Below are 22,854 nucleotides of genomic sequence, written 5' to 3'. Positions count from 1 at the left end.
AAAATTAAAATTGGAGAATTGTGTTTTGAAATTCCCATCTTTAAGTAAGATTAGACAATGGAAACTGATTGTTTGCAGGGACGCGTCTTATGCTAATCTCTGTGATGGCTTTTCGAGTGCAGGAGGATTTATAGTTTTCCTCCAGGGGGAGAAAGGTAAATGTTGCCCTTTGACACGGGAAACTAAAATGATAAGAAGAGTGGTAAAAAGTACATTGGCAGCAGAGACACTTGTCTTTGTGGAGGCAGTAGATATGGCATTTTTTTATATCCAAGATCCTGGCAACCATTTTCAATGGAACAGGACATTATGGGAACAATACATATAGAATGTCACATAGACAATACATATAGAGTGTCACATAGACAATAGATATAGAGTGTCACATAGACAATACGTCCCTTTGGGAGAATGTCCTCTCTGCAAAAAGCTTCAATGAAAAGAGACTGCAGATTAACATAGCGATCCTAAAACAGATGCTCGAGAACAGGGAGATTGACAAGATCAAGTGGTGTTGATAGCAGTTCCATTTATCTGACTGTCTGACATGAAAAGGGGCAAGTCTGAAGAAGTTATTAGAAATTGTTAAAGAGGGGAGTCTTTTCCCTTAAGGAAGAGAATGTGAGGGTGGATATTAAAAAAAAATGTTTTAAGAACAAGGAATAGGGTGCATTTATTGTCAAAACGAAAATAGATACATTTGTATAATTTGTTGTGGTAATTTACATCAAACTTAGAAATTATTATTTGCGAATCTGTTAGGAAAGAGTTAATGTTCCCCAGTGCTTAAATTTAGTTGCTTAATCGACCACATTGTTTGAGAGATTGCAAATATGTGTAAAGGGGATACAGGTGGAGGAGAAGTGATTGTAGAACACAATAAAATTGGAGTTGAAGAAGACTTGCTTTCTAGTTCTTATCACAGAGATTCCATCTGAGTTTAACACCGATGTCTCAGCAGGTGGGATGACCGAGCAAATCCCTTACCACGCTTAAAACAGGTGAACAATCTCTGTCCGGTGTGAATTCGCTGGTGTATCCGCAGGTTGGATGAATCCCTGAATCCCTTCCCACAGTCAGAGCAGGAGAGCGGCCTCTCCCCAGTATGAACTCGCTGGTGTCTCAAGAGGCTGGATAAATGACTGAATCTCTTGTCACACACTGAGCAGGTGAACGGCCTCTCCCCACTGTGAATTCGCTGGTGTCTCACCAACGCGGAAGAATCTCTAAATCCCGTCCCACATTCAGAACAGGTGAATGGCCTCTCCCCAGTGTGAATTCGTTGATGCATTTGCAGTTTGGTCAGCTGCATAAATCCCTTCCCACACTCAGTGCAGGTGAATGGCCTCTCTCCGGTGTGAACTCGCTGGTGTTCCAGCAGGTTGGATGACCATCTAAAACCCTTTGTGCAATGAGAGCAGCTGAATTGTCTCTCCCCAGTGTGAACTCGCTGGTGCGTCAGCAGGTTGGATAACTGAGCGAATTCCTTCCCACACTCAGAGCAGGTGAATGGACGCTCCCCAGTATGAACTCGCTGATGCTTCTGCAGGGTGGATGAATGTTTGAATCCCTTCCCACACTCAGTGCAGTTGAACGGCCTCTCCTCAGTGTGAGTGCGCTGGTGTCTCAGCAGGTGGGATGACCGACTGAATCTCGCCTCACACTCAGAGCAGTTGAATGGTCTGTCACTCATGTGAACTCGCCGGTGTGTCAGAAGGTGGGATGAATTTGTGAATCCCTTCCCAGACACAGCACAGGTGAATGGCCTCTCCCTAGTGTGACTGCGTCGATGAATTTCCAGCTTTGATGGTGATATGAATCTCTTCCCACATTCCCCACATTTCCATGGTTTCCCCATGGTGCAGGTGTTCTTGTGGCTCTCCATGTTCAACAATTAACTGAGGTGTCCACACACAGAACTTATGGATGGTCTTTCCCTGCTCCAAAGGGTAATGATTTTTTCAAGCTACATAACTGCTTAAAGCTGGAATACTCTCACTCGGGTGGGTGTGTCTCGGTACTTTTCCAGTCACACTGATGTTCAAAAACTTCTGAATCAGACAAACATTCCTGATGAGTTGCGTGACTCTTTCAGATCTTGATGAAAAGTTTGGTCTCAATTTCCTGTCTGAAAATTCTCTCCTTCTGATATCCTGCAAAAGGAGTTTACAAAATTCATCACTGTGAGTAGAGGATAGAAATTCAGAACAGACAATTCTAGTTTTTGTGGAACATTCATCCCTCTCATTTCCCAAAAGTAAATCTCTATCCAACACACTCTCCCTCCATTCTCATTCTGTTACATCTAATATACACCCTCCCAATCCTCCTAAAGGAGTGATTCATAGCCTGGAGACAGACACACAAAAATCTTAATATAGGCTTGACGTTATATGTTGTGTTGCCCTATTATGTATTTTCTTTTATTCCCTTTTCTTCCCATGTATTTAATGATCTGTTGAGCTGCTCGCAGAAAAATACTTTTCACTGTACCTCGGTACACGTGACAATAAACAAATCCAATCCAATCCAATACAGATATCTTTCTATGTGCATCATGAGCTGCACAACAGATTGATTGAGATACAGGACTGTATATCCTAATTAGAGATATAGTGCGGGTGTGAGGAAGAACTTTATTTAGACATTGAGTCGGAAAAATCTAAAAATCACTTGTACGCCAGTGGTGGCGGTGAATAAGAATAATTTCAAACTGAAATTGGACGTGCACTTGAAGGAATTAATCTTGCAGGAGAACGGGGCTATAGTGGGGAATGGAACTGACTGTTGTACCCAAATTCGGCATAGGCTCTGGTTACTGGATGGACCCTGCCTGTGCCACAATGAATCGACGCCTGGAAATATATAATGTAGCTACAGTAGAATATTACAAGACTAAAAATAATAATAAATATCCTTAATTACAGAACCATCAATAATACATCTAATCGTATCAAATAACAACACTAGACATATCTCTGTCCGATATGAATTTACTGTCCCCATTAAATGTCAGCCATCTCCTGGGGAAAGCGGCCCTTTAATTGTGAACATTAGGAAAGAGACCATCCTTTTAGACAGACAAATAAATGTGTCAAGCTGAGGGAGCAAAGGATGTCAATGTCTTTAAGAGAGAGAGAGAGACCTGGACCAACCTTTGCAGAGTCTGCACCCTCCCTGGATTCATTTCCTTTCCCTTCAGTTGCTGCAAGTGACCAATTGAAGGTGAGAATGAGAAAAGAAACAGAAATGGGGAGAAAAGGGGCAGCACGGTAGCATTGTGGATAGCACAATTGCTTCACAGCTCCAGGGTCCCAGGTTCGATTCTGGCTTGGGTCACTGTCTGTGCGGAGTCTGCACATCCTCCCCATGTCTACTTCAATGCCAGGAGTATACGAAACAAGGTAGGGGAACTGGCAGCATGGGTTGGTACCTGGGACTTCGATGTTGTGGCCATTTCGGAGACATGGATAGAGCAGGGACAGGAATGGATGTTGCAGGTTCCGGGGTTTAGGTGTTTTAGTAAGCTCAGAGAAGGAGGCAAAAGAGGGGGAGGTGTGGCGCTGCTAGTCAAGAGCAGTATTACGGTGGCGGCGAGGATGCTAGATGGGGACTCTTCTTCCGAGGTAGTATGGGCTGAAGTTAGAAACAGGAAAGGAGAGGTCACCCTGTTGGGAGTTTTTTATAGGCCTCCTAATAGTTCTAGGGATGTAGAGGAAAGGATGGCGAAGATGATTCTGGATAAGAGCGAAAGTAACAGGGTAGTTATTATGGGAGACTTTAACTTTCCAAATATTGACTGGAAAAGATATAGTTCGAGTACAATAGATGGGTCGTTTTTTGTACAGTGTGTGCAGGAGGGTTTCCTGAAACAATATGTTGACAGGCCAACAAGAGGCGAGGCCATGTTGGATTTGGTTTTGGGTAATGAACCAGGCCAGGTGTTGGATTTGGAGGTAGGAGAGCACTTTGGGGACAGTGACCACAATTCGGTGACGTTTACGTTAATGATGGAAAGGGATAAGTATACACCGCAGGGCAAGAGTTATAGCTGGGGGAAGGGCAATTATGATGCCATTAGACGTGACTTGGGGGGGATAAGGTGGAGAAGTAGGCTGCAAGTGTTGGGCACACTGGATAAGTGGGGCTTGTTCAAGGATCAGCTACTGCGTGTTCTTGATAAGTATGTACCGGTCAGACAGGGAGGAAGGTGTCGAGCGAGGGAACCGTGGTTTACCAAGGAAGTGGAATCTCTTGTTAAGAGGAAGAAGGAGGCCTATGTGAAGATGAGGTGTGAAGTTTCGGTTGGGGCGATGGATAGTTACAAGGTAGCGAGGAAGGATCTAAAGAGAGAACTAAGACGAGCAAGGAGGGGACATGAGAAGTATTTGGCAGGAAGGATCAAGGAAAACCCAAAAGCTTTCTATAGGTATGTCAGGAATAAGCGAATGACTAGGGAAAGAGTAGGACCAGTCAAGGACAGGGATGGGAAATTGTGTGTGGAGTCTGAAGAGATAGGCGAGATACTAAATGAATATTTTTCGTCAGTATTCACTCAGGAAAAAGATAACGTTGTGGAGGAGAATGCTGAGCCCCAGGCTAATAGAATAGATGGCATTGAGGTACGTAGGGAAGAGGTGTTGGCAATTCTGGACAGGCTGAAAATAGATAAGTCCCCGGGACCTGATGGGATTTATCCTAGGATTCTCTGGGAGGCCAGGGAATAGATTGCTGGACCTTTGGCTTTGATTTTTATGTCATCATTGGCTACAGGAATAGTGCCAGAGGACTGGAGGACAGCAAATGTGGTCCCTTTGTTCAAAAAGGGGAGCAGAGACAACCCCGGCAACTATAGACCGGTGAGCCTCACGTCTGTAGTGGGTAAAGTCTTGGAGGGGATTATAAGAGACAAGATTTATAATCATCTAGATAGGAATAATATGATTAGGGATAGTCAGCATGGCTTTGTGAAGGGTAGGTCATGCCTCACAAACCTTATTGAGTTCTTTGAGAAGGTGACTGAACAGGTAGACGAGGGTAGAGCAGTTGATGTGGTGTATATGGATTTCAGCAAAGCGTTTGATAAGGTTCCCCACGGTAGGCTATTGCAAAAAATACGGAGGCTGGGGATTGAGGGTGATTTAGAGATGTGGATCAGAAATTGGCTAGCTGAAAGAAGACAGAGGGTGATGGTTGATGGGAAATGTTCAGAATGGAGTACAGTCACAAGTGGAGTACCACAAGGATCTGTTCTGGGGCCGTTGCTGTTTGTCATTTTTATCAATGACCTAGAGGAAGGCGCAGAAGGGTGGGTGAGTAAATTTGCAGACGATACTAAAGTCGGTGGTGTTGTCGATAGTGTGGAAGGATGTAGCAGGTTACAGAGGGATATAGATAAGCTGCAGAGCTGGGCTGAGAGGTGGCAAATGGAGTTTAATGTAGAGAAGTGTGAGGTGATTCACTTTGGAAGGAATAACAGGAATGCGGAATATTTGGCTAATGGTAAAGTTCTTGAAAGTGTGGATGAGCAGAGGGATCTAGGTGTCCATGTACATAGATCCCTGAAAGTTGCCACCCAGGTTGATAGGGTTGTGAAGAAGGCCTATGGAGTGTTGGCCTTTATTGGTAGAGGGATTGAGTTCCGGAGTCGGGAGGTCATGTTGCAGCTGTACAGAACTCTGGTACGGCCGCATTTGGAGTATTGCGTACAGTTCTGGTCACCGCATTATAGGAAGGACGTGGAGGCTTTGGAGCGGGTGCTGAGGAGATTTACCAGGATGTTGCCTGGTATGGAGGGAAAATCTTATGAGGAAAGGCTGATGGACTTGAGGTTGTTTTCGTTGGAGAGAAGAAGGTTAAGAGGAGACTTAATAGAGGCATACAAAATGATCAGGGGGTTGGATAGGGTGGACAGTGAGAGCCTTCTCCCGCGGATGGATGTGGCTGGCACGAGGGGACATAACTTTAAACTGAGGGGTAATAGATATAGGACAGAGGTCAGAGGTAGGTTCTTTACGCAAAGAGTAGTGAGGCCGTGGAATGCCCTACCTGCTACAGTAGTGAACTCGCCAACATTGAGGGCATTTAAAAGTTTATTGGATAAACATATGGATGATAATGGCATAGTGTAGGTTAGATGGCTTTTGTTTCGGTGCAACATCGTGGGCCGAAGGGCCTGTACGGCGCTGTATTGTTCTATGTTCTATGTGTGTGCGTGGGTTTCCTCCGGGTGCTCCGGTTTCCTCCCACAGTCCAAAGATGTGCGGGTTAGGTGGATTGGCCAAGATAAATTGCCCTTAGTGTCCAAAATTGCCCTTAGTGTTGGGTGGGGTTACTGGGTTATGGGGATAGGGTAGCGGTGTTGACCTTGGGTAGGGTGCTCTTTCCAAGAGCCGGTGCAGACTCGATGGGCTGAATGGCCTCCTTCTGCTCTGTAAATTCTATGATCAAAGTGTTTTACTCACAAATGTTGGAGACAGGATGCGATTTCAGTCTGTGTGAAGCTCAATCTCGTTCTGATTGGCTGGAGGACAAAAGCCCTTCCGGTGCTCTGGCTCTTGCCATTGGTCAATACTTCAGTAGGAAGGTCAAGGGCGAGCTCGCCTCCGCAACGTCCTCCTTGGACATGCGCAGTCCTCGGCCGATGGGAATGGGAAATCATCGAGCGGCTTCTCGTTCTGGCCGGAGCCGTCAGCCGGTTGCCTGGAAACCTGGTCTCGAGAGGTGTCAGGGGAGCGGAACATTGGAGGTGGTGGGGGGGGGGGCTCAGTATCCGCGCTGGGCCTGCGCATTGGAACCCAGAGACGTCATCAAGGAGCAGCGTGATTCCAATTGGCTGATTCAGGCAGGGCTAGATTGTGACGTCACAATGCGGAGGTTGGACAATGAGTTTCAGATTAAAGCTTCCTCTTCTGGGCAACATCTGGGAGCAAATCAATGTCTCCCCCTTTCCATTTCTCTTCTCACTCTGGTCAGACATTGGTGACTTTAATAGGGTAGGTCTCTGGAAAGGTTGGTTCTCTCTTAATGACATTGTGATACTTGAGTGAGAGTGTTCCTGTGCAAAGAATTTTCCCAGTTACTCAGCCTGAAAAACATCACACCATTCACAGCAGGGAGAGTCAGCACACGTGTTCTGTGTTTGTCTGGCCTTGAGCTCATCTTGGAATTTGAGTGACACAAGAACGCTTGCACCATGGAGAAACCTTGGAAATGTGGAGACTGTGGGAATGGATTCATATCCCCATCTCATCTTGAAATTCATCGACGCAGTCACACTGGGGAGAGGCCGTTCACTTGCTTTGTGTGTGGGAAGGGATTCATTCATTCATCCCACCGAGTGAGACACCAGCGAGTTCACACTGGAGAGAGGCCATTCTCCTGCACTGAGTGTGGGAAGGAATTTATAGCTTTATCTGGCCTGCTGACACATCAGCGGGTTCACACTGGAGATAAACCATACCCCTGCTCTCTGTGTGGAAAGGGCTTCAGTCAGTTATCTCACTTACAGATACACCACAGATTTCACACTGGAGAGAGGCCATACACCTGCTCTCTATGTGAGAAGGGATTCAGTCAGTTATCTCACTTGCAGACACACCAGCGAGTTCACACTGAGGAGAAGCCGTTCATCTGCTCGGAATGTGGGAAGGAATTCAATGATCCATCTAACCTGCGGACCCACCAGCGAGTTCACACTCGGGAGAGGCCGTTCGCCTGCTCTGAGTGTGGGAAGCGATTCACTCAGTCAACTCACCTGCTGAGGCACCAACAAATTCACAAGTGATGACGGGGGTTGGATTCTGCTGTTAATCACAACCAGGACTGAACGATGTTCATTTTGAAAGTTGATGAAGTCGGAGGGTTTCTTTATGTTGGACTGGGCCTTCCCTCAATTTTCTTCCAGTGGGCTGATGCTCTTTGAGCCTGGGAGAGCACATTTCCACTGAAATGATCCCTAAAATCGGATGAAGGACATTTATTTTATCCTGGAGAGTAAATAATGATTTCCTACCACTACAGGTAGATCTGCCCTGAGGGCAGATTATCGACTTCTCTGGGAAAAATTAAGCTGTCAGCAGTGGGAGGGGCAGGGGCGGGGGGGGCGGGAACTGGGATTTGGGTGTCGTTGATGTAAACCATGTCGACTAGGGTTTTGTTGGTTGGGTGTGTGTTGTTCATTTTGTTATTTTATTATCTTGTTAAAATTGTTACAATTCTAATATAAATGCCTCAATACAAATATATATATATTTTTTTTAACTACAGGTAGATCTAAAATTTGTCACTTTTCCATTTGTTGTCCGGTGAATTATCAGATACTTTGACCAGTTTATTATTAAATATTTTACCCAGTTGTCCTTACTTATGAGACGAACAAAGGACAAAACAGATTCATGGGTTCACCCAATTTTATTCACAATTCTCTGATTGTTTTGCTGTTCTTCTGTTTTATTTGGGCATTACAATCTTCAACAGCACTCACACTGAATATGACTCAGACTCACAGCTGAGCTCCAGGTATTACCCGCACTTCGTGAAGTAAGCTGGCCAGGCCAAGATCACTCGATGTGGATACCTTCTTCTCTGAGCTCGGAGCCCAGGGCCCCTTCTTCTTGTGATAGTTGTGCCTGGGAGATTCCCAGGTTGTCACTCGCGACAGGTTTCAATGTTCCTTCTTCTATACCAGTTCTGCTAGCACTGAGTTGTAAGTACACACCCACATCTGGCCTGAGTTCTATTGTCCCATCCAGACTTAAACTCAGAAATAGGAATAAACAGGATACTCCTGTTCACCCAGGGTGATTCAAACAAGATCCATTGTCCTCTGAAACACTCTTGGCTGACCAGCTATTAGTCCATTATGGAGTCTGATATCGTTTGCATGCTGTAAAGTTGATTACTTCTGCCTCGTAGTTAATTAGGTATTCATAATATGTTTTTTTTGCCCTTTTGTGTAAAACTGTTAACTACTGTAAGTGGGAATCACAAAGTTCCATATAGTGTAATGAATTTCTGTACTGACCTGGGTGCTCTGGCAGATGTCCAGTATCGAATTTAGCCAGGGCCTTATTTGGCAGTTCCTATTTTTCGGCCTATGTGTGTTTTTCTTCCTTGTCAGCCTGTTCCCAGCATCACATTTCCCCCTTTGATCCCATAAATATAAACGTATGGGGCCACTAGTTTGGGCAACTGTATTTCCCAGTGTGAGTCCAAGATACATCATTTCTTTACATTATTCAAAACGTATTCAATTACATACTTAGTTACAGTTATTAAAAGCTTGTTTAATTATGTATTTTTATATTTAGAAACAAATCCCTACGTCTCATTACCTATTCCACATTGAATCTCTCTTCCATTTGCCTTTTTCCATCTCTTAAACATAATTATCATTGAAGCTTGATGTATAGTTACAAGAACAACAGCAATAACAAAATGCAATGTGACCTGTATCCAAGGGTGTATGTCCATATTAGAGCCCCAATCCCAAATATTGTCCGACCAAGTTGTCTCCTTTGTCTGCTTGATGTTATTATTAATCTCCTCAGTTTCCTGTTCTACCTGAACATGTGTCTTGTAGACCCTTTTTTATATAATAAACATTTTATTGAGGTAGTTCTGGTATTACAACAACAACAAAATAAACAATGTACATGAATCTATAAACATAGTGCAAAAGATGTCTCCCTCCCTTACAGGTCCCACCTTTATTAACCCCCTACTCTAAACTAACCTAACCCCACCTCCTGCTGACGATTAATTTTCCGCAAAGAAATCGACGAATGGTTGCCACCTCCGGGCGAACCCTAACATTGACCCTCTCAAGGCGAACTTGATTTTCTCCAAACAGAGAAAGCTAGCCATGTCCGCTAGCCAGGTCTCCGACTTTGGGGGCTTGGAGTCCCTCCATGCTAATAGTATCTGTCTCCGGGCTACTAGGGCAGCAAAGGCCCGAACGTCTGCCTCTTTCTCCTGATTCCCGGATCTTCTGACACCCCGGAAATCGCCACCTCTGAACTCGGTGCCACCCTTGTTTTTAACACCGTGGACATGACATCTGCAAACCCCAGCCAAAATCCCCGAAGCTTCGGACATGCTCAAAACATGTGGACATGGTTCGCTGGTCCGCCCGCACACTTTGCACACTTGTATTCCACCCCAGAGAATCTGCTCATCCAGGCCCCTGTCATGTGAGCCTGATGAACGACCTTGAATTGTAATCAGGCTGAGCCTGGCACATTGACTCTGCTCAAAGCGTCTGCCCACAGACCATCCTCTATCTCTCCTCCCAGTTCCTCCTCCCACTTGCGCTTCAGCTCCTCGGTCTGCGTCTCCTCTGACCCCATAAGTTCCTTATAAATGTCGGAGACACTCCCCTCTCCCACCCACCCTCTGGAAACTACCCTGTCCTGAATTTCCCTTGGTCGTAGGAGCGGGAAGGTTGACACCTGTCTACGTAGGAAGTCCCGCACCTACAGGTACCTGAATTTGTTTCCCCTCGCCAACCCAAACTTCTCCTCCAGCGCCCTCATATTCGGAACGCTCCCCTCTATAAACATATCCCCCATCCTCTCAATCCCTGCTCTCTGGCATACCCGGAACCTCATATCCATACTTCCCAGGGCAAACCGGTGATTATTACAGATTGAGAACCAGACCAATGCTCCATCTGCTCCCATGTCTCCTCCATTGCCCCCAGACTCTCAGGGCCGCCACCACCACGGGGCTGGTGAAGTACTGTGCCGGCGGGAACAGCAGAGGCGCAGTTACCAATACACCTAAACTGGTGCCCTTGCATGAAGCCGCCTCCATAAGCTGCTATGCCGACCCCCCCCCCCCCCCCCCCCACTTCCTGATCATGGCTATATTCGCCACCCAGTAATAGTTACTGAAATTTGGCAGCGCCAGCCCGCCATCTCCCCAACTCCGCTCAAGCATTACCTTCCTTACTCGTGGGGTATTGCCCGCCCAAATAAAGCCAGTGATCACTTTGTTAACCCGTTTAAAAAAGGACCTCGGAACAAAAATGGGGAGACACTGAAATACAAACAGAAATCTCGGGAGGACCATCATCTTCACCATCTGCACCCTCCCAGCCAGTGACAACGGAAGCGCGTCCCATCTCCGAGAATCGTCCTTCATTTGGTCTACTAGTCGGGCCAGATTTAATTTATGCAGCCATTCCCATTCCCGCGCCACATGGATGCCTAGATACCTAAAGCATTTCCCCACTAATCTAAACGGTAGCTCCCCCAATCGCCGTTCCTGTCCCCTCGCCCGGACCGCAAACATCTCACTTTTCACCATATTTAGCTTATACCCCGAAAACCAGCCAAATTCCCCGAGAATCCTCATGATTTCTTCCATCCCCTCTATTGGGTCCGATACATACAGAAGCAGGTCATCTGCATAAAGCGAGACCCTGTGCTCCACCTCCCCCCCCCCCCACCACCACCCCGGCCCCTTCCAGCCCCTTGAAGCTCTCAGAGCAATTGCCAGTGGCTCTAATAGCTAGCACGAACAACAGTGGGGAGAGGGGGCATCCCTGTCTCGTCCCCCGGTGCAGTCTAAAGTAGTCCAATGTTGTTCTATTCGTCCGTACGCCTGCCACAGGAGCCTCATACAGCAACCTGACCCAGTCAATAAAGCCCCGCCTAAATTCAAACCGTCCCAGTACCTCCCACAGATATTCCCATTCTACCCGATCAAAAGCCTTCTCTGCGTCCATTGCGACCACTACCTCCACCTCCCTACCTTCCGGATAATAGAAAGATCCTGAACAGTCCCATTGTTCTGCTCTCAGGAGCAATTTACATAAATGGTTAAATCCAATAAAATTAACCCAATAAAAACAATAACCAATTGTCTGATTACAACAGGTTTTATTCAGATCAGGGAATGTTAATTCAAGAGGTAAACGTGGGATTTGTGAGTGATCTTGGGCGTTGCAAGTTGGACTCTAGTCATGGAGATACTCAGTGCTCCTGTGGCAGGATTTTGGGAAATCGCTGTTTCACACTCCTACCTGGGGTGGTCGGTCAATTGAAGGGGTGAACCAGATCCATTCAAGTATTGCCCTCTGTAATTGTTTCTCTGGCACCCAAATGTATATGTACCTCCCCAGTTCCCCCCTCCCCCACAAACAGATGCCTACTTATGTGTTAAAAATAATATTGCCAATTGTACAGAGTTGCTGTTGTTGAGCTAGTGCATAATACCCTACCAGCTATTTTATTATTTTTTGTTTGTGTGTGCTCTTCTATATATATATATATGTATATTTTATTCTGTGTACATAACAGTAAATATACTTTGTTCAAAAACCCACTGAAAAACATGTTTAAAAAAAGATTGAATGGGTGAAAGTCGTTCATGTTTTTTAAATAAACATTGATATTGTTAGCTGTCTTCTCAGATGGTGAAGTCACTTGAACTAAAGCATTGATAGTATTTGCTATTTCACAGTTCTGTTTTGCCAGATGTTTAAGGCTTTTCCTAACTAAACCTTTAGGAGGGTCAATTTAGAATAGAGCAATTAGGCACCTGTAACTAAATTATACTAAGCCCAAATATTAATTATCTGCTCGTTCAAACGGAAAGACAACAAAGAACAAAGAGAAGTACAGCACAGGAACAGGCCCTTCGGCCCTCCAAGCCTGTGCCGACCATGCTGCCCGTCTAAACTAAAATCTTTTGCACTTCCGGGGTCCGTGTCCCTCTATTCCCATCCTATTCATGTATTTGTCAAGATGCCCCTTAAACGTCTCTATTGTCCCTGCTTCCACCAGCTCCTCCGGTCGCGAGTTCCAGGCACCCACTACCCTCTGTGTAAAAAAGCTTGCCTCGTACATCTCCTCTAAACTTTGCCCCTCGCACCTTAAACCTATGCCCCCTAGTGACTGACCCCTCTACCCTGGAAAAAGTATTTGACTATCCACCCTGTTTATGCCCCTCATAATTTTGTAGACTTCTATCAGGTCGCCCCTCAATCTCCGTCATTCCAGTGAGAACAAACCGAGTTTATTCAACCTCTCCTCATAGCTAATGCTCTCCATATCAGGCAACATCCTGGTAAATCTCGTCTGCACCCTCTCTAAAGCCTCCACATCCTTCTGGTAGTGTGGCGACCAGAATTGAACACTATACTCCAATTGTGGCCGAACTAAGATTCTATACAGCTGCAACATGACTTGCCAATATTTATACTCAATGCCCGGCCAATGAAGTCAAGCACTCCGTATGCCTTCTTGACTATCTTCTCCACCTGTGTTGCCCCTTTCAGTGATCTGTGGACCTGTACACCTAGATCTCTCTGACTGTCAATACTCTTGAGGGTTCTACCATTCACTGTATATTCTCTACTTGCATTAGACCTTCGAAAATGCAAAACCTCACATTTGTCCGGTTTAAACTCCATCTGCCATCTCTCCGCCCAAGTCTCCAAATGATCTAAATCCTGCTGTATCCTCCGACTGTCCTCACTGCTATCCGCAATTCCACCAACCTTTGCGTCATCCGCAAACTTACTAATCAGACCAGTTACATTTTCCTCCAATTCATTTATATATACTATGAACAGCAAAGGTCCCAGCACGGTTCCCTGCGGAACACCACGAGTCACAGCCCTCCAATCAGAAAAGCACCCTTCCATTGCTACTCTCTGCCTTCTATGACCTAGCCAGTTCTGTATCCATCTTGCCAGCTCACCCCTGATCCCGTGTGACTTCACCTTTTGTACCAGTCTGCCATGAGGGACCTTGTCAAATGCCTTACTGAAGTCCATATAGACAACATCCACTGCCCTACCTGCATCTCTAGAAAGTTTCACAGGGATGATACCAGAACTGAGAGGGATTAAGTTACAGGATATGTTGAACAGGCTGGTAATATTTTCTCTGGAAAAGAGAAGGTTGAAGACTGACCTGATAGAGACTTTAATGGGCGTAATAGGATTGACATCATCAAGTCATCACTGTAATTATAGGATAGAAATTCAGAATTGATTCTTGTTGTCACAGAAATCCTTCTTCCGAAACTATAAATCTCTATCCCCCACACACTCCCTCCTCCCAATTGATTTCAACACTAATTAATCCCACTATCCCCATAGAACATACAACATACAGTGCAGAAGTACTTCCTGCTTTTTCCCCAATTCTCCTCCTGGAAGGTGCTGACTCTCGGGTTCAGTTTCACTCTCACCTGTTGCTCTCCCCAATGTCACCCAGGTGTCTAAATCTTTACACCTGAAGTTAACAAACTGTTTTACTAAGGGGGGCGTCATAATCAAATCCAGTGACTAACCCCCCCGCCGCCCCAAAAGTCCCAAGTCCAAGGAGTTTGGAGACTGGGCTCCGAATGAGTAATGGCGGCCGAAGCCCCCATAATGCCCCGCGCTGCGGAAACCACTCTATCCGCCGTGCAAACGTGCGGCCCGCAACTGTGCACGCTCAAGGGTGAGGGCAGCTTGCGCATGTGTGGGGGAAGAGTTGGAGGACCAGGACAGTCAGAGCGCGGGCGTTGTGTGAATGAAGACTGAGCTTCACATCGACTGAAACGTCCTCCTGTCTCCAACATCTGGGAGTAAAACACTTTCTTTTCTCCCCCTTTCCATTTCTTTTCTCATTCTGACCTTCAATTGGTCACTTACAGCAACTGAAGGGAAAGGAAGTGAATCCAGGGAGGGTGCAGACTCTGGAAAGGTCGGCCCAGGTCTCTCTCTCTCTTAAAGACATTGGCATCCTTTGCTCTCTCAGCTTGACACATTTATTTGTCTGGCTGAAAGGATGGTCTCTTTCCCAATGTTCACAATTAAAGGGCTGCTTTCCCCAAGAGATGGCTGACATTAAAGGGGACAGTAAATTAATATCAGACAGAGATATGTCTCATGTTGTTATATGGTACATATTAATAATAATCTTTATTGTCACAAGGAGGCTTACATTAACAGTTCAATGAAGTTACTTTGAGAAGCCCCTAATCGCCATATATGTATTATTTATGGTTCTGTTATAAAGTACATTTATTTCCAGTCTTGTAATATAGTACTGTTGTTTTGTTATATATTTCCAGCCTCAGAGCATTGCAGCACAGGAGTTAGTCAGCAACTCGAGTCGATGCCAACTCTCTGTCGAGCAATTCTGTCAGTCTCACATTTGTCCAATTCTGTAGCCCTGCAGTGCCCTTCTGATTTTATTGCAAAATTATTGATCAGCTATTTGCAGGCAAGGGGACAGCTGGCAAGTGGGAGTCTTTCAAAAAGGTGTTAACTAGGGTTCAGGGTGAGCATATTCCTCTTAGGCTGGTAGAGGAGGGAACCCTGGATGACTCGGGATATTGAGGCTGTGGTCAAAAAGGAGGCATATGGCATGCATACGCAGCTGGGATCAAGTGGATCCCTTGAAGAGTGCAGTGTTTGTCGGAGTAGAGTTAAGATAGAGATCAGGAGAGTAAAAAGGGGACATGAGATTGTCTTGGCAGATGAGGCAAAGGAAAATCCAAAGAGCTTTTACAGATACATAGAGGGTAAAACAGTGACTAGGGAGAGGGTAGAGCCTCTTAAGGATACACTAGGTCATCTATGTACAGATCCACAAGGGATGGGAAAGGTCCTAAATGATATTGGCCTTCTGGAAGTTTAAATACAACACATCTACTGGTCCCCCTCTATCCACTCTGGTTGAGACTTCCTCGAAACACTCTGATAAATTAGTCAGACACGGTTTCCCTTTCACAAAGCCACGCTGACTCTGCTTGATTAGATTATGATTTTCTCAATGTGCTGCTATTATTTCCTAATAATTGATTCCAACATTTTTTTCAACAATAAATGTTAGGCTGATCGTCCTATTGTGTCTCGATTTTTGCCTCCTTCCCATTCTGAATCGGGGGGTTGTCACATTGGCAGTTTTCCAATCCTCTGGTACTTCTCCAGAATCCAAGGATTTTTGGAAAATTACAATCAATGCATCCACTATCCCTGCAGCCATTTCTTTTAGGATCCTAGGATGCAGCCATCCAGGGGACTTATCTTATCCCCATTAGTTTGTCCAATACTTCTCCAATGATGGTATTTAATTGCTCCCTCCATATTCTTTAGTATTAATGGGATATTTTAAGTATCTTCCACCGTAAAGACTTTTGCAAAATATCTGTTTAACTCTTCTGCCATCTCCTTGTTCCCCATAACTGACACAGCGGCATGGAGGCACAGTGGTTAGTGCTGTTGCTTCACAGCTCCAGGGATCTGGATTCAATTCCCAGCTTGGGTCACTGTCTGTGCAGTCTCCACGTTCTCCCCAAAACAGTGTGGGTTTCCTCCCACAAGTCCCAAAAGACGTGCTTGTTAGGTGAATTGGACATTCTGAATTCTCCCTCTGTATACCCGAACAGGTGCCGGAGTGAGGCGACTGGCGGATTTTCACAGTAATTTCATTGCAGTGTTAATGTAAGCCTACTTGTGACAATAATAAAGGTGATTATAATAAAGAATATTACTATCTCCCAAGATACAATCAGATCAGCCATGAACCTTTTGAATGGTGGAGCTGGCTCGAGGGGCCGAGTGGCCTACTCCTGCTCCTAATTTGTATGTTATCACATCCTTTATAATAGATTGTAGCATTTTCCCTCCTACTGATGTCAGGCTAATGGGTCTGTGGTTCCTGTTTTCTCTCTCTCTCCTTAAATAGTGGGGTTACATTTACCACCTTCCAATCTGCAGGAATCATTCCAGAATCTATAGAATTTTGAAAGATGATCACCAATGTATCCACTATCTCTACAGCCGCCTCTTTCAACACTCTGGGATGGAGAGCATCAGCTTTGGGGGATTTATTAATTTTCAACCACATTAATTTCTCCAGTGCTGCTTTTTCACTAATACTAATCTCTGCTCTAGTCCCTTGGTTCTCTAATGTTTTTGGGACAATTTCTGTATCTTCCTCCATGAAGACAAACACACACTGTTTAGTTTCTCTGCCATTTCCTTATTCCCCATTATAAACTCTCCTGTCTCTGCCTGGAATGGACCCACATTGGTCTTTGCCAATCTTTTCCTTTTCACATTCCTATAGGAGCTTTTGCAGTTCTCCCCAGTTTGCTCTCATATTCTATTTTCTCTTCCATCAGTTTCTTGGTCCTTTGCTGAATTCTAAAACAAGTTCTCAATCCTCAGGCTCACTACTATTTGGGCCACTTCATGAGTCTCCTCCATTGATCTAATGGAATCTTTAACTTTCCTTGTTCGCCACGATAGCTTCATTTTGCTGTTTAATTTTTGTTTCTTAAAGAAATCTATATTTTATGTAAATAAAATGCGAGCAGTTGCCTGTCTATTGTTTATCGACATACAAAGAACAAAGGACAGTACAGCAAAGGGACAGGCCCTTGGGCCCACCAAGTCTGCTCTGATCATGATGTCTATCCAAACTAAAACCTTCTGTGCTTCCATCTGTATCCGTCTATTTCCATCCGATTCATGTATTTGTCAAGATGCCTCTTAAACGTCACTATCGCACCTGCTTCCACCACCACCTCAGGCAGCGAGTTCCAGGCACTCACCACCCTCTGTGTAAAACACTTCCCTCGCATGTCTCTTCTAAACTTTGCCCCTCACACCTTCAACCTGGTAATTGACTTTTACAACCGGGGAAAAAGCTTCGGACTATCCACTCTGTCCATGCCACTCTTTTATCAGGTCGTCCCTCAACTCCGTCGCTCTAGTGAAAACAATCAGAATTTATCCAACCTCTCCGCATAGCTAATACCCGCCAGGCCAGGCAACATCCTGGTAAACCTCCTCTGCACTCTCTCCAAAACTGATGCACGATCAATTACACAAAGACGAGAGTTGGATGCAATCGAGGCTTTATTACACTGAGATGTGTGGCCTCCTACAGCAGCTGGCGAAATGGCTGCTATACTGGGAGCAAACATATTTATACTCCGCCTACTGGGCGGAGCCAGCAGGCAGGGAACTACCCCCGTATCTGTAGTACAGGGCCTCACCATAAAGTATCTACATCGACATTCTCTATATACAATACATACATCAGTGATGACTACCACATTCACCCCCTGTTAAAATTGAGTCCGGCGGGGGTGGTGGAGAACTATATGCAGAAAGATGTGATTTGAAATACAGAAAATATTACAAGTTCAGGCGGTCCGGAGCCTTGATCTGCCGTTGAGAGCAGTGCTGGCGGTGACTCCGGCGTTGGTTTGGTCTTCGGTGACTCCGGGCGGCGACTCCGGCGTTGGTTTGGTCTTCGGTGACTCCGGGCGGCGACTCCGGTGTTGATTTGGTCTTTGGTGACTCCGGGAGCGTGGCAAAATCCTCTTCATCCCCGGGTGTGAGCCGGGGGAGGACGGATTATCCTGGAGCGGGAACTGCGGTGGGGTGCGCCGGAGCAGGGGGGGTGGGTGTTGGAACCAGCTGGTGCCAGGTCCCTGAGGGAGACTGTGTCTTGGCGGCCGTCGGGGTACGCTACGTAGGCGTACTGCTGGTTGGCGTGAAGTAGCTGTACCCTCTCAACCAACGGGTCCGCCTTGTGGAGTCGAACGTGCCTACGGTGGATAACGGGTCCCGGAGCTGTCAGCCATGTCGGGAGGGACACAGAGGTGGACTTCCTAGGGAAGGCAAAGAGACATTCATGAGATGTTTCATGAGTCGCAGTGCACAGGAGCGACCGAATGCCAGCGGGAGGCCGGGAGATTTCTGGACCCTAGGGCCAGCTGGAAGGCCCTCCAAACCGTCCCATTCGCCCTTTCCACCTGCCCGTTTCCCCGGGGGTTGTAGCTGGTCGTCCTGCTCGAGGCGATACCCCTGTTGAGCAGGAACTGGCGCAGCTCATCGCTCATGAATGAGGATCCCCTGTCGCTGTGGACGTAGGCGGGGAAGCTGAACCGAGCGAAGATGGTGTTGAGGGCTTTGATGACGGTGGCAGACGTTATATCAGGGTATGGGATGACGAAGGGGAATCTGTAATGTTCATCGACCACACTGAGGACGTAAGTGTTATGGTCGGTGGAGGGGAGGGGCCCTTTGAAGTCCACGCTGAGGCGTTCAAAGAGGCGGGAGGCCTTCACCAGGCGCGCACGGTCTGGCCAGTAGAAGTCCGGCTTACACACCGCGCAGACCTGGCTGTCTCTGGTGATTGCCCGGACTTCCTCGATGGAGTAGGGCAGGTTGCGGGCCTTAATGAAATGGTAAAAACGTGTGATCCCCGGGTGACAGAGGTTGTCGTGCAGAGTCCGGAGTCGGTCCACCTCTGCGCTGGCACATGTACCTCGGGATAGGGCATCAGGGGGCTCGTTGAGCTCACCGGGGCGATACAAAATCTCGTAGTTGTAGGTGGAGAGCTCGATCCTCCACCTCAAGATTTTATCGTTTTTGATCTTGCCCCGCTGTGTGTTGTTAAACATGAAGGCAACTGACTGTTGGTCAGTGAGGAGAGTGAATCGCCTGCCAGCCAGGTAATGCCTCCAATGCCGCACAGCGTCAACGATGGCTTGGGCCTCTTTTTCAACGGAGGAATGCCGAATTTCGGAGGCATGTAGGGTGCGGGAAAAGAATGCCACGGGCCTGCCTGCCTGGTTGAGGGTGGCGGCCAGAGCGACGTCTGATACATCGCTCTCGACTTGGAATGGTAACGTCTCGTCGACTGCGTGCATCGCGGCCTTGGCGATGTCGGCCTTGATATGGGTGAAGGCCTGGTGGAGCCTCAGCCGTCAGGGGAAAACAGTGGATTGAATGAGTGGGCGGGCCTTGTCTGCATAGTTTGGGACCCACTGGGCGTAATATGAAAAGAACCCCAGGCATCGTTTGGGGGCCTTGCAGCAGTGGGGAAGGGTGAGTTCTATGAGGAGGCGCATGTGATCGGGGTCGGGCCCCAGAACTCCGTTCTGGACCACATAGCCGAGGATGGCTAAGCGGCTCATGCTGAACACGCACTTCTCCTTGTTATAGGTTAGGTTGAGGAGAGTGGCGGTGTGGGGAAATTTGGCAAGGTTGGCGTCATGGTCCTGCTGATCGTGGCCGCATATGGTGACATTGTCCAGGTGCGGGAAAGTGGCCCGCAGTCCGTACCAGTCAACCATTCAGTCCATCTCCCGTTGGAAGACCGAGACCCCGTTAGTGACGCCAAAGGGAACGCTAAGAAAGTGGTAAAGGTGGCCACCTGCCTCGAAGGCTGTGTATGGGCGGTCCGCCTTGCGGATGGGGAGCTGGTGGTAGGCAGATTTCAGGCCCACAGTTGAGAAGACCCGGTACTGTGCAATCTGATTGACCATATGAGATATGCGTGGGAGGGGGTACACGTCGAGCTGCGTGTACCGATTGATGGTCTGGCTGTAGTCAACGACTATCCTGTGTTTCTCCCCAGTTTTAACGACTACCACTTGGGCTCTTCAGGGGCTGTTGCTGGCATCGATGATGCCCTCCCGAAACAGTCACTGGACTTCGGACCTGATGAAGGTCCTGTCCTGGGCGCTGTACTGTCTGCTCCTGGTGGCGACAGATTTACAATCCGGAGTTAGGTTTGCAAATAGGGGAGGTGGGTCGACCGTTAGGGTCGCGAGGCCGCGGGGTGGTAGGGGCCTGCCCCATTTCAGTGTTAGGCTCTGGAGGTTGCACTGGAAGTAGCAGGGCAGCGCAGAGGTTAGGAAGGACGTAGAGACGGAAGCCGCTGAACTCCACGCCTTGGACAGTGAGAGTGGCGATGCAACACCTCCGATCGCCACGGAGTGGGACCCGGAGGCCAGGGAGATTCTCTGGTTAACGGGATGTAGCGCGAGGGAGCAGCACCTTACCGTATCGGGGTGAATGAAGCTCTCGGTGCTCCCGGAGTCCAGCAGGCAGGAGATCGTGTGCCCATCGACCTTCACTTTGGTTGAAGCAGTTGCAAGGTTGTGTGGACGAGACTGCGGAAAGCGGATAGATCCAAGTGTACTTTGTCCTGAGATGATCCCACTCGTATCAGTTAACCACTCTAACGGTTGTGTGTTGAAAATGTAGGATCCCTTTGAGTGATGTGCACTCTCTCCTAATTATGATCCAAATTCTTGGAGGATGTTTCTTTTTGCGACCGTGACCGAGGCGAGATGCGGCTGGTCATCGGTGGTTGCGGGCGATGAGCAGCTGGTTGAGGTGCCGGATGGGCAGGGGTCCTGGGGGGGAACACGATGGCGGCACCCACGGGCCGCACGTGTCGTGGGCAAAACAAGATGGTGGCACCCGTTGGTCCTGGGGGGAACAAGATGGCGGCACCCTTAGGCCGCACGTGGTCTGAGGAGGGGAAAATGGCGGCGCCCACTGTCCGCACGTGGCGGGTGCCGGAACAATAGTGGCAATTGAGCGGGCCTGGCACACTGCAGCAAAATGATTGGTTGGCTGCCGCGTGGCACAGGCGTGGGGTTGGCTGAGGGCGTTCGCTGATAGGGACCATGATGGGGCGGCCGTCTGCGGAGTCCATGATGCACAGGGGGGGGGGGGGCCGCTCGGCCGGGTGCATAGGCTGGACGTTGCATAAAGCGACCGTGAGTGAGAGCGCTAGCTTTTTGGTTTCTGCGAGGTCGAGCGTGGACCGTTCTAAAAGGCGCTGGCGGATGTGATCGGCCCCTATGCCCGTAACAAATGCATCTCTCATGAGCAAATTCGAGTGTTCCATGGACGAGACGGCCTGACAGTAACAGTCTCTAACTAGGGGAACCCGGGCACGCCAGAAATCTTCCACTGACTCACCAGGAAGTTGACGACACGTGGAGAGGAGGTGCCTGGCGTATAGTGTGTTCGGCCGCTGAGCATAGTTTTCCTTCAGTAGCGCCATGGCTTCTGCGTCGGTCGGCGAGTCCTGGATAAGTGGAAAGACATTGGAGCTCAGCCGCGTGTAAAGGATCTGGATCTTCTGTGGTTCTGGGATTGGGGCTGGCGCAGACCCGATGTACGCTTCGACACAGGCTAGCCAGTGTTGATACTCCTTTCTGGCGTTGTCTGCTTGCGGACACAGCTGCAGGCGATCCGGCTTGATGCGGAGGTCCATCTTCTGAAAACTTAGTGTAATAAATTGATGCACGATCAATTACACAAAGACGAGAGTTGGATGCAATCAAGGCTTTACTACACTAAGATGTGTGGCCTCCTACAGCAGCTGGCGAAATGGCTGCTGTACTGGGTGCACACATATTTACACTCCGCCTACTGGGCGGAGCCAGTAGGCAGGGAACTACCCCCATACCTGTAGTACAGGGCCTCACCATAAAGCATCTACATCGACATCCTCGATATACAATATATACTTCAGTGGTGACTACCACGAAAGCCTCCACATCCTTTTGGTAATGTGGTGACCAGAATTGTAGGCAATATTCCACGTGTGGCCTAACGACAGCTGCAGCATGACTTGCCAATTTTTATACTCAATACCCCGACCAATGAAGACAAGCATGTCGTCTGCCTTCTTAGCTCCTTATCCACCTGCGTTGCCACTTTCAGTGATATGTTTATTGTAATTTCCCAATCTACCACAGACAACTTGCCCCTCATACCATGACAGTTTCTTTCTGCGAGAAACACCCAGATAAATTAGGCAAAAGAACCCTGTGACCACCATAGCCCATCTTCATGGCAACATGGCTGCTTTGGGAACTAAATATCTTCCAACGTGCAAACACCTTTTCATTCTGTGCTCCTCGTCAAATTTGGAACCAGGTAATCGCAACTAACCTCAAAAATGGTCAGCCCACCGGAGGCAGAGGTGCTAGACTGACCAGTCCAGCAGAAAGAAACCCTCCAATCATCACCCTTCACCAGATATCAGAATGAACAAAATGCAGCCCTGGATGTCAGTGAGA

The 22,854-nt window shown here is 47.5% G+C and overlaps 1 protein-coding gene and 1 long non-coding RNA gene across 2 annotated transcripts; both read right to left on the bottom strand.

The window, feature by feature from the left end:
* Window positions 1-644: 644 nt before the first annotated feature.
* LOC140420207 (uncharacterized) lies at window positions 645-6,741 on the bottom strand. Its single transcript, XM_072504237.1, has 2 exons — window positions 6,465-6,741; window positions 645-2,153 (listed from the first exon to the last, which is right to left on the bottom strand). Exon 2 carries the CDS (start codon window positions 1,883-1,885, stop codon window positions 941-943), a length of 945 nt encoding a protein of 314 aa, XP_072360338.1. The 5' UTR covers window positions 1,886-2,153; window positions 6,465-6,741; the 3' UTR covers window positions 645-940.
* An 11,113-nt stretch (window positions 6,742-17,854) lies between these two features.
* LOC140420222 (uncharacterized) lies at window positions 17,855-22,590 on the bottom strand. The gene is made up of 2 exons (XR_011946232.1): window positions 20,815-22,590; window positions 17,855-18,633 (listed from the first exon to the last, which is right to left on the bottom strand). It is a non-coding gene; the product is annotated as an uncharacterized lncRNA (long non-coding RNA).
* Between the last annotated feature and the right edge of the window lie 264 nt (window positions 22,591-22,854).

The sequence above is a fragment of the Scyliorhinus torazame genome, chromosome 5 (genome assembly GCF_047496885.1).
Source record: "Scyliorhinus torazame isolate Kashiwa2021f chromosome 5, sScyTor2.1, whole genome shotgun sequence".
Lineage (NCBI taxonomy): Eukaryota > Metazoa > Chordata > Chondrichthyes > Carcharhiniformes > Scyliorhinidae > Scyliorhinus > Scyliorhinus torazame.
This window is presented reverse-complemented; position numbering and strand designations above follow the sequence as displayed.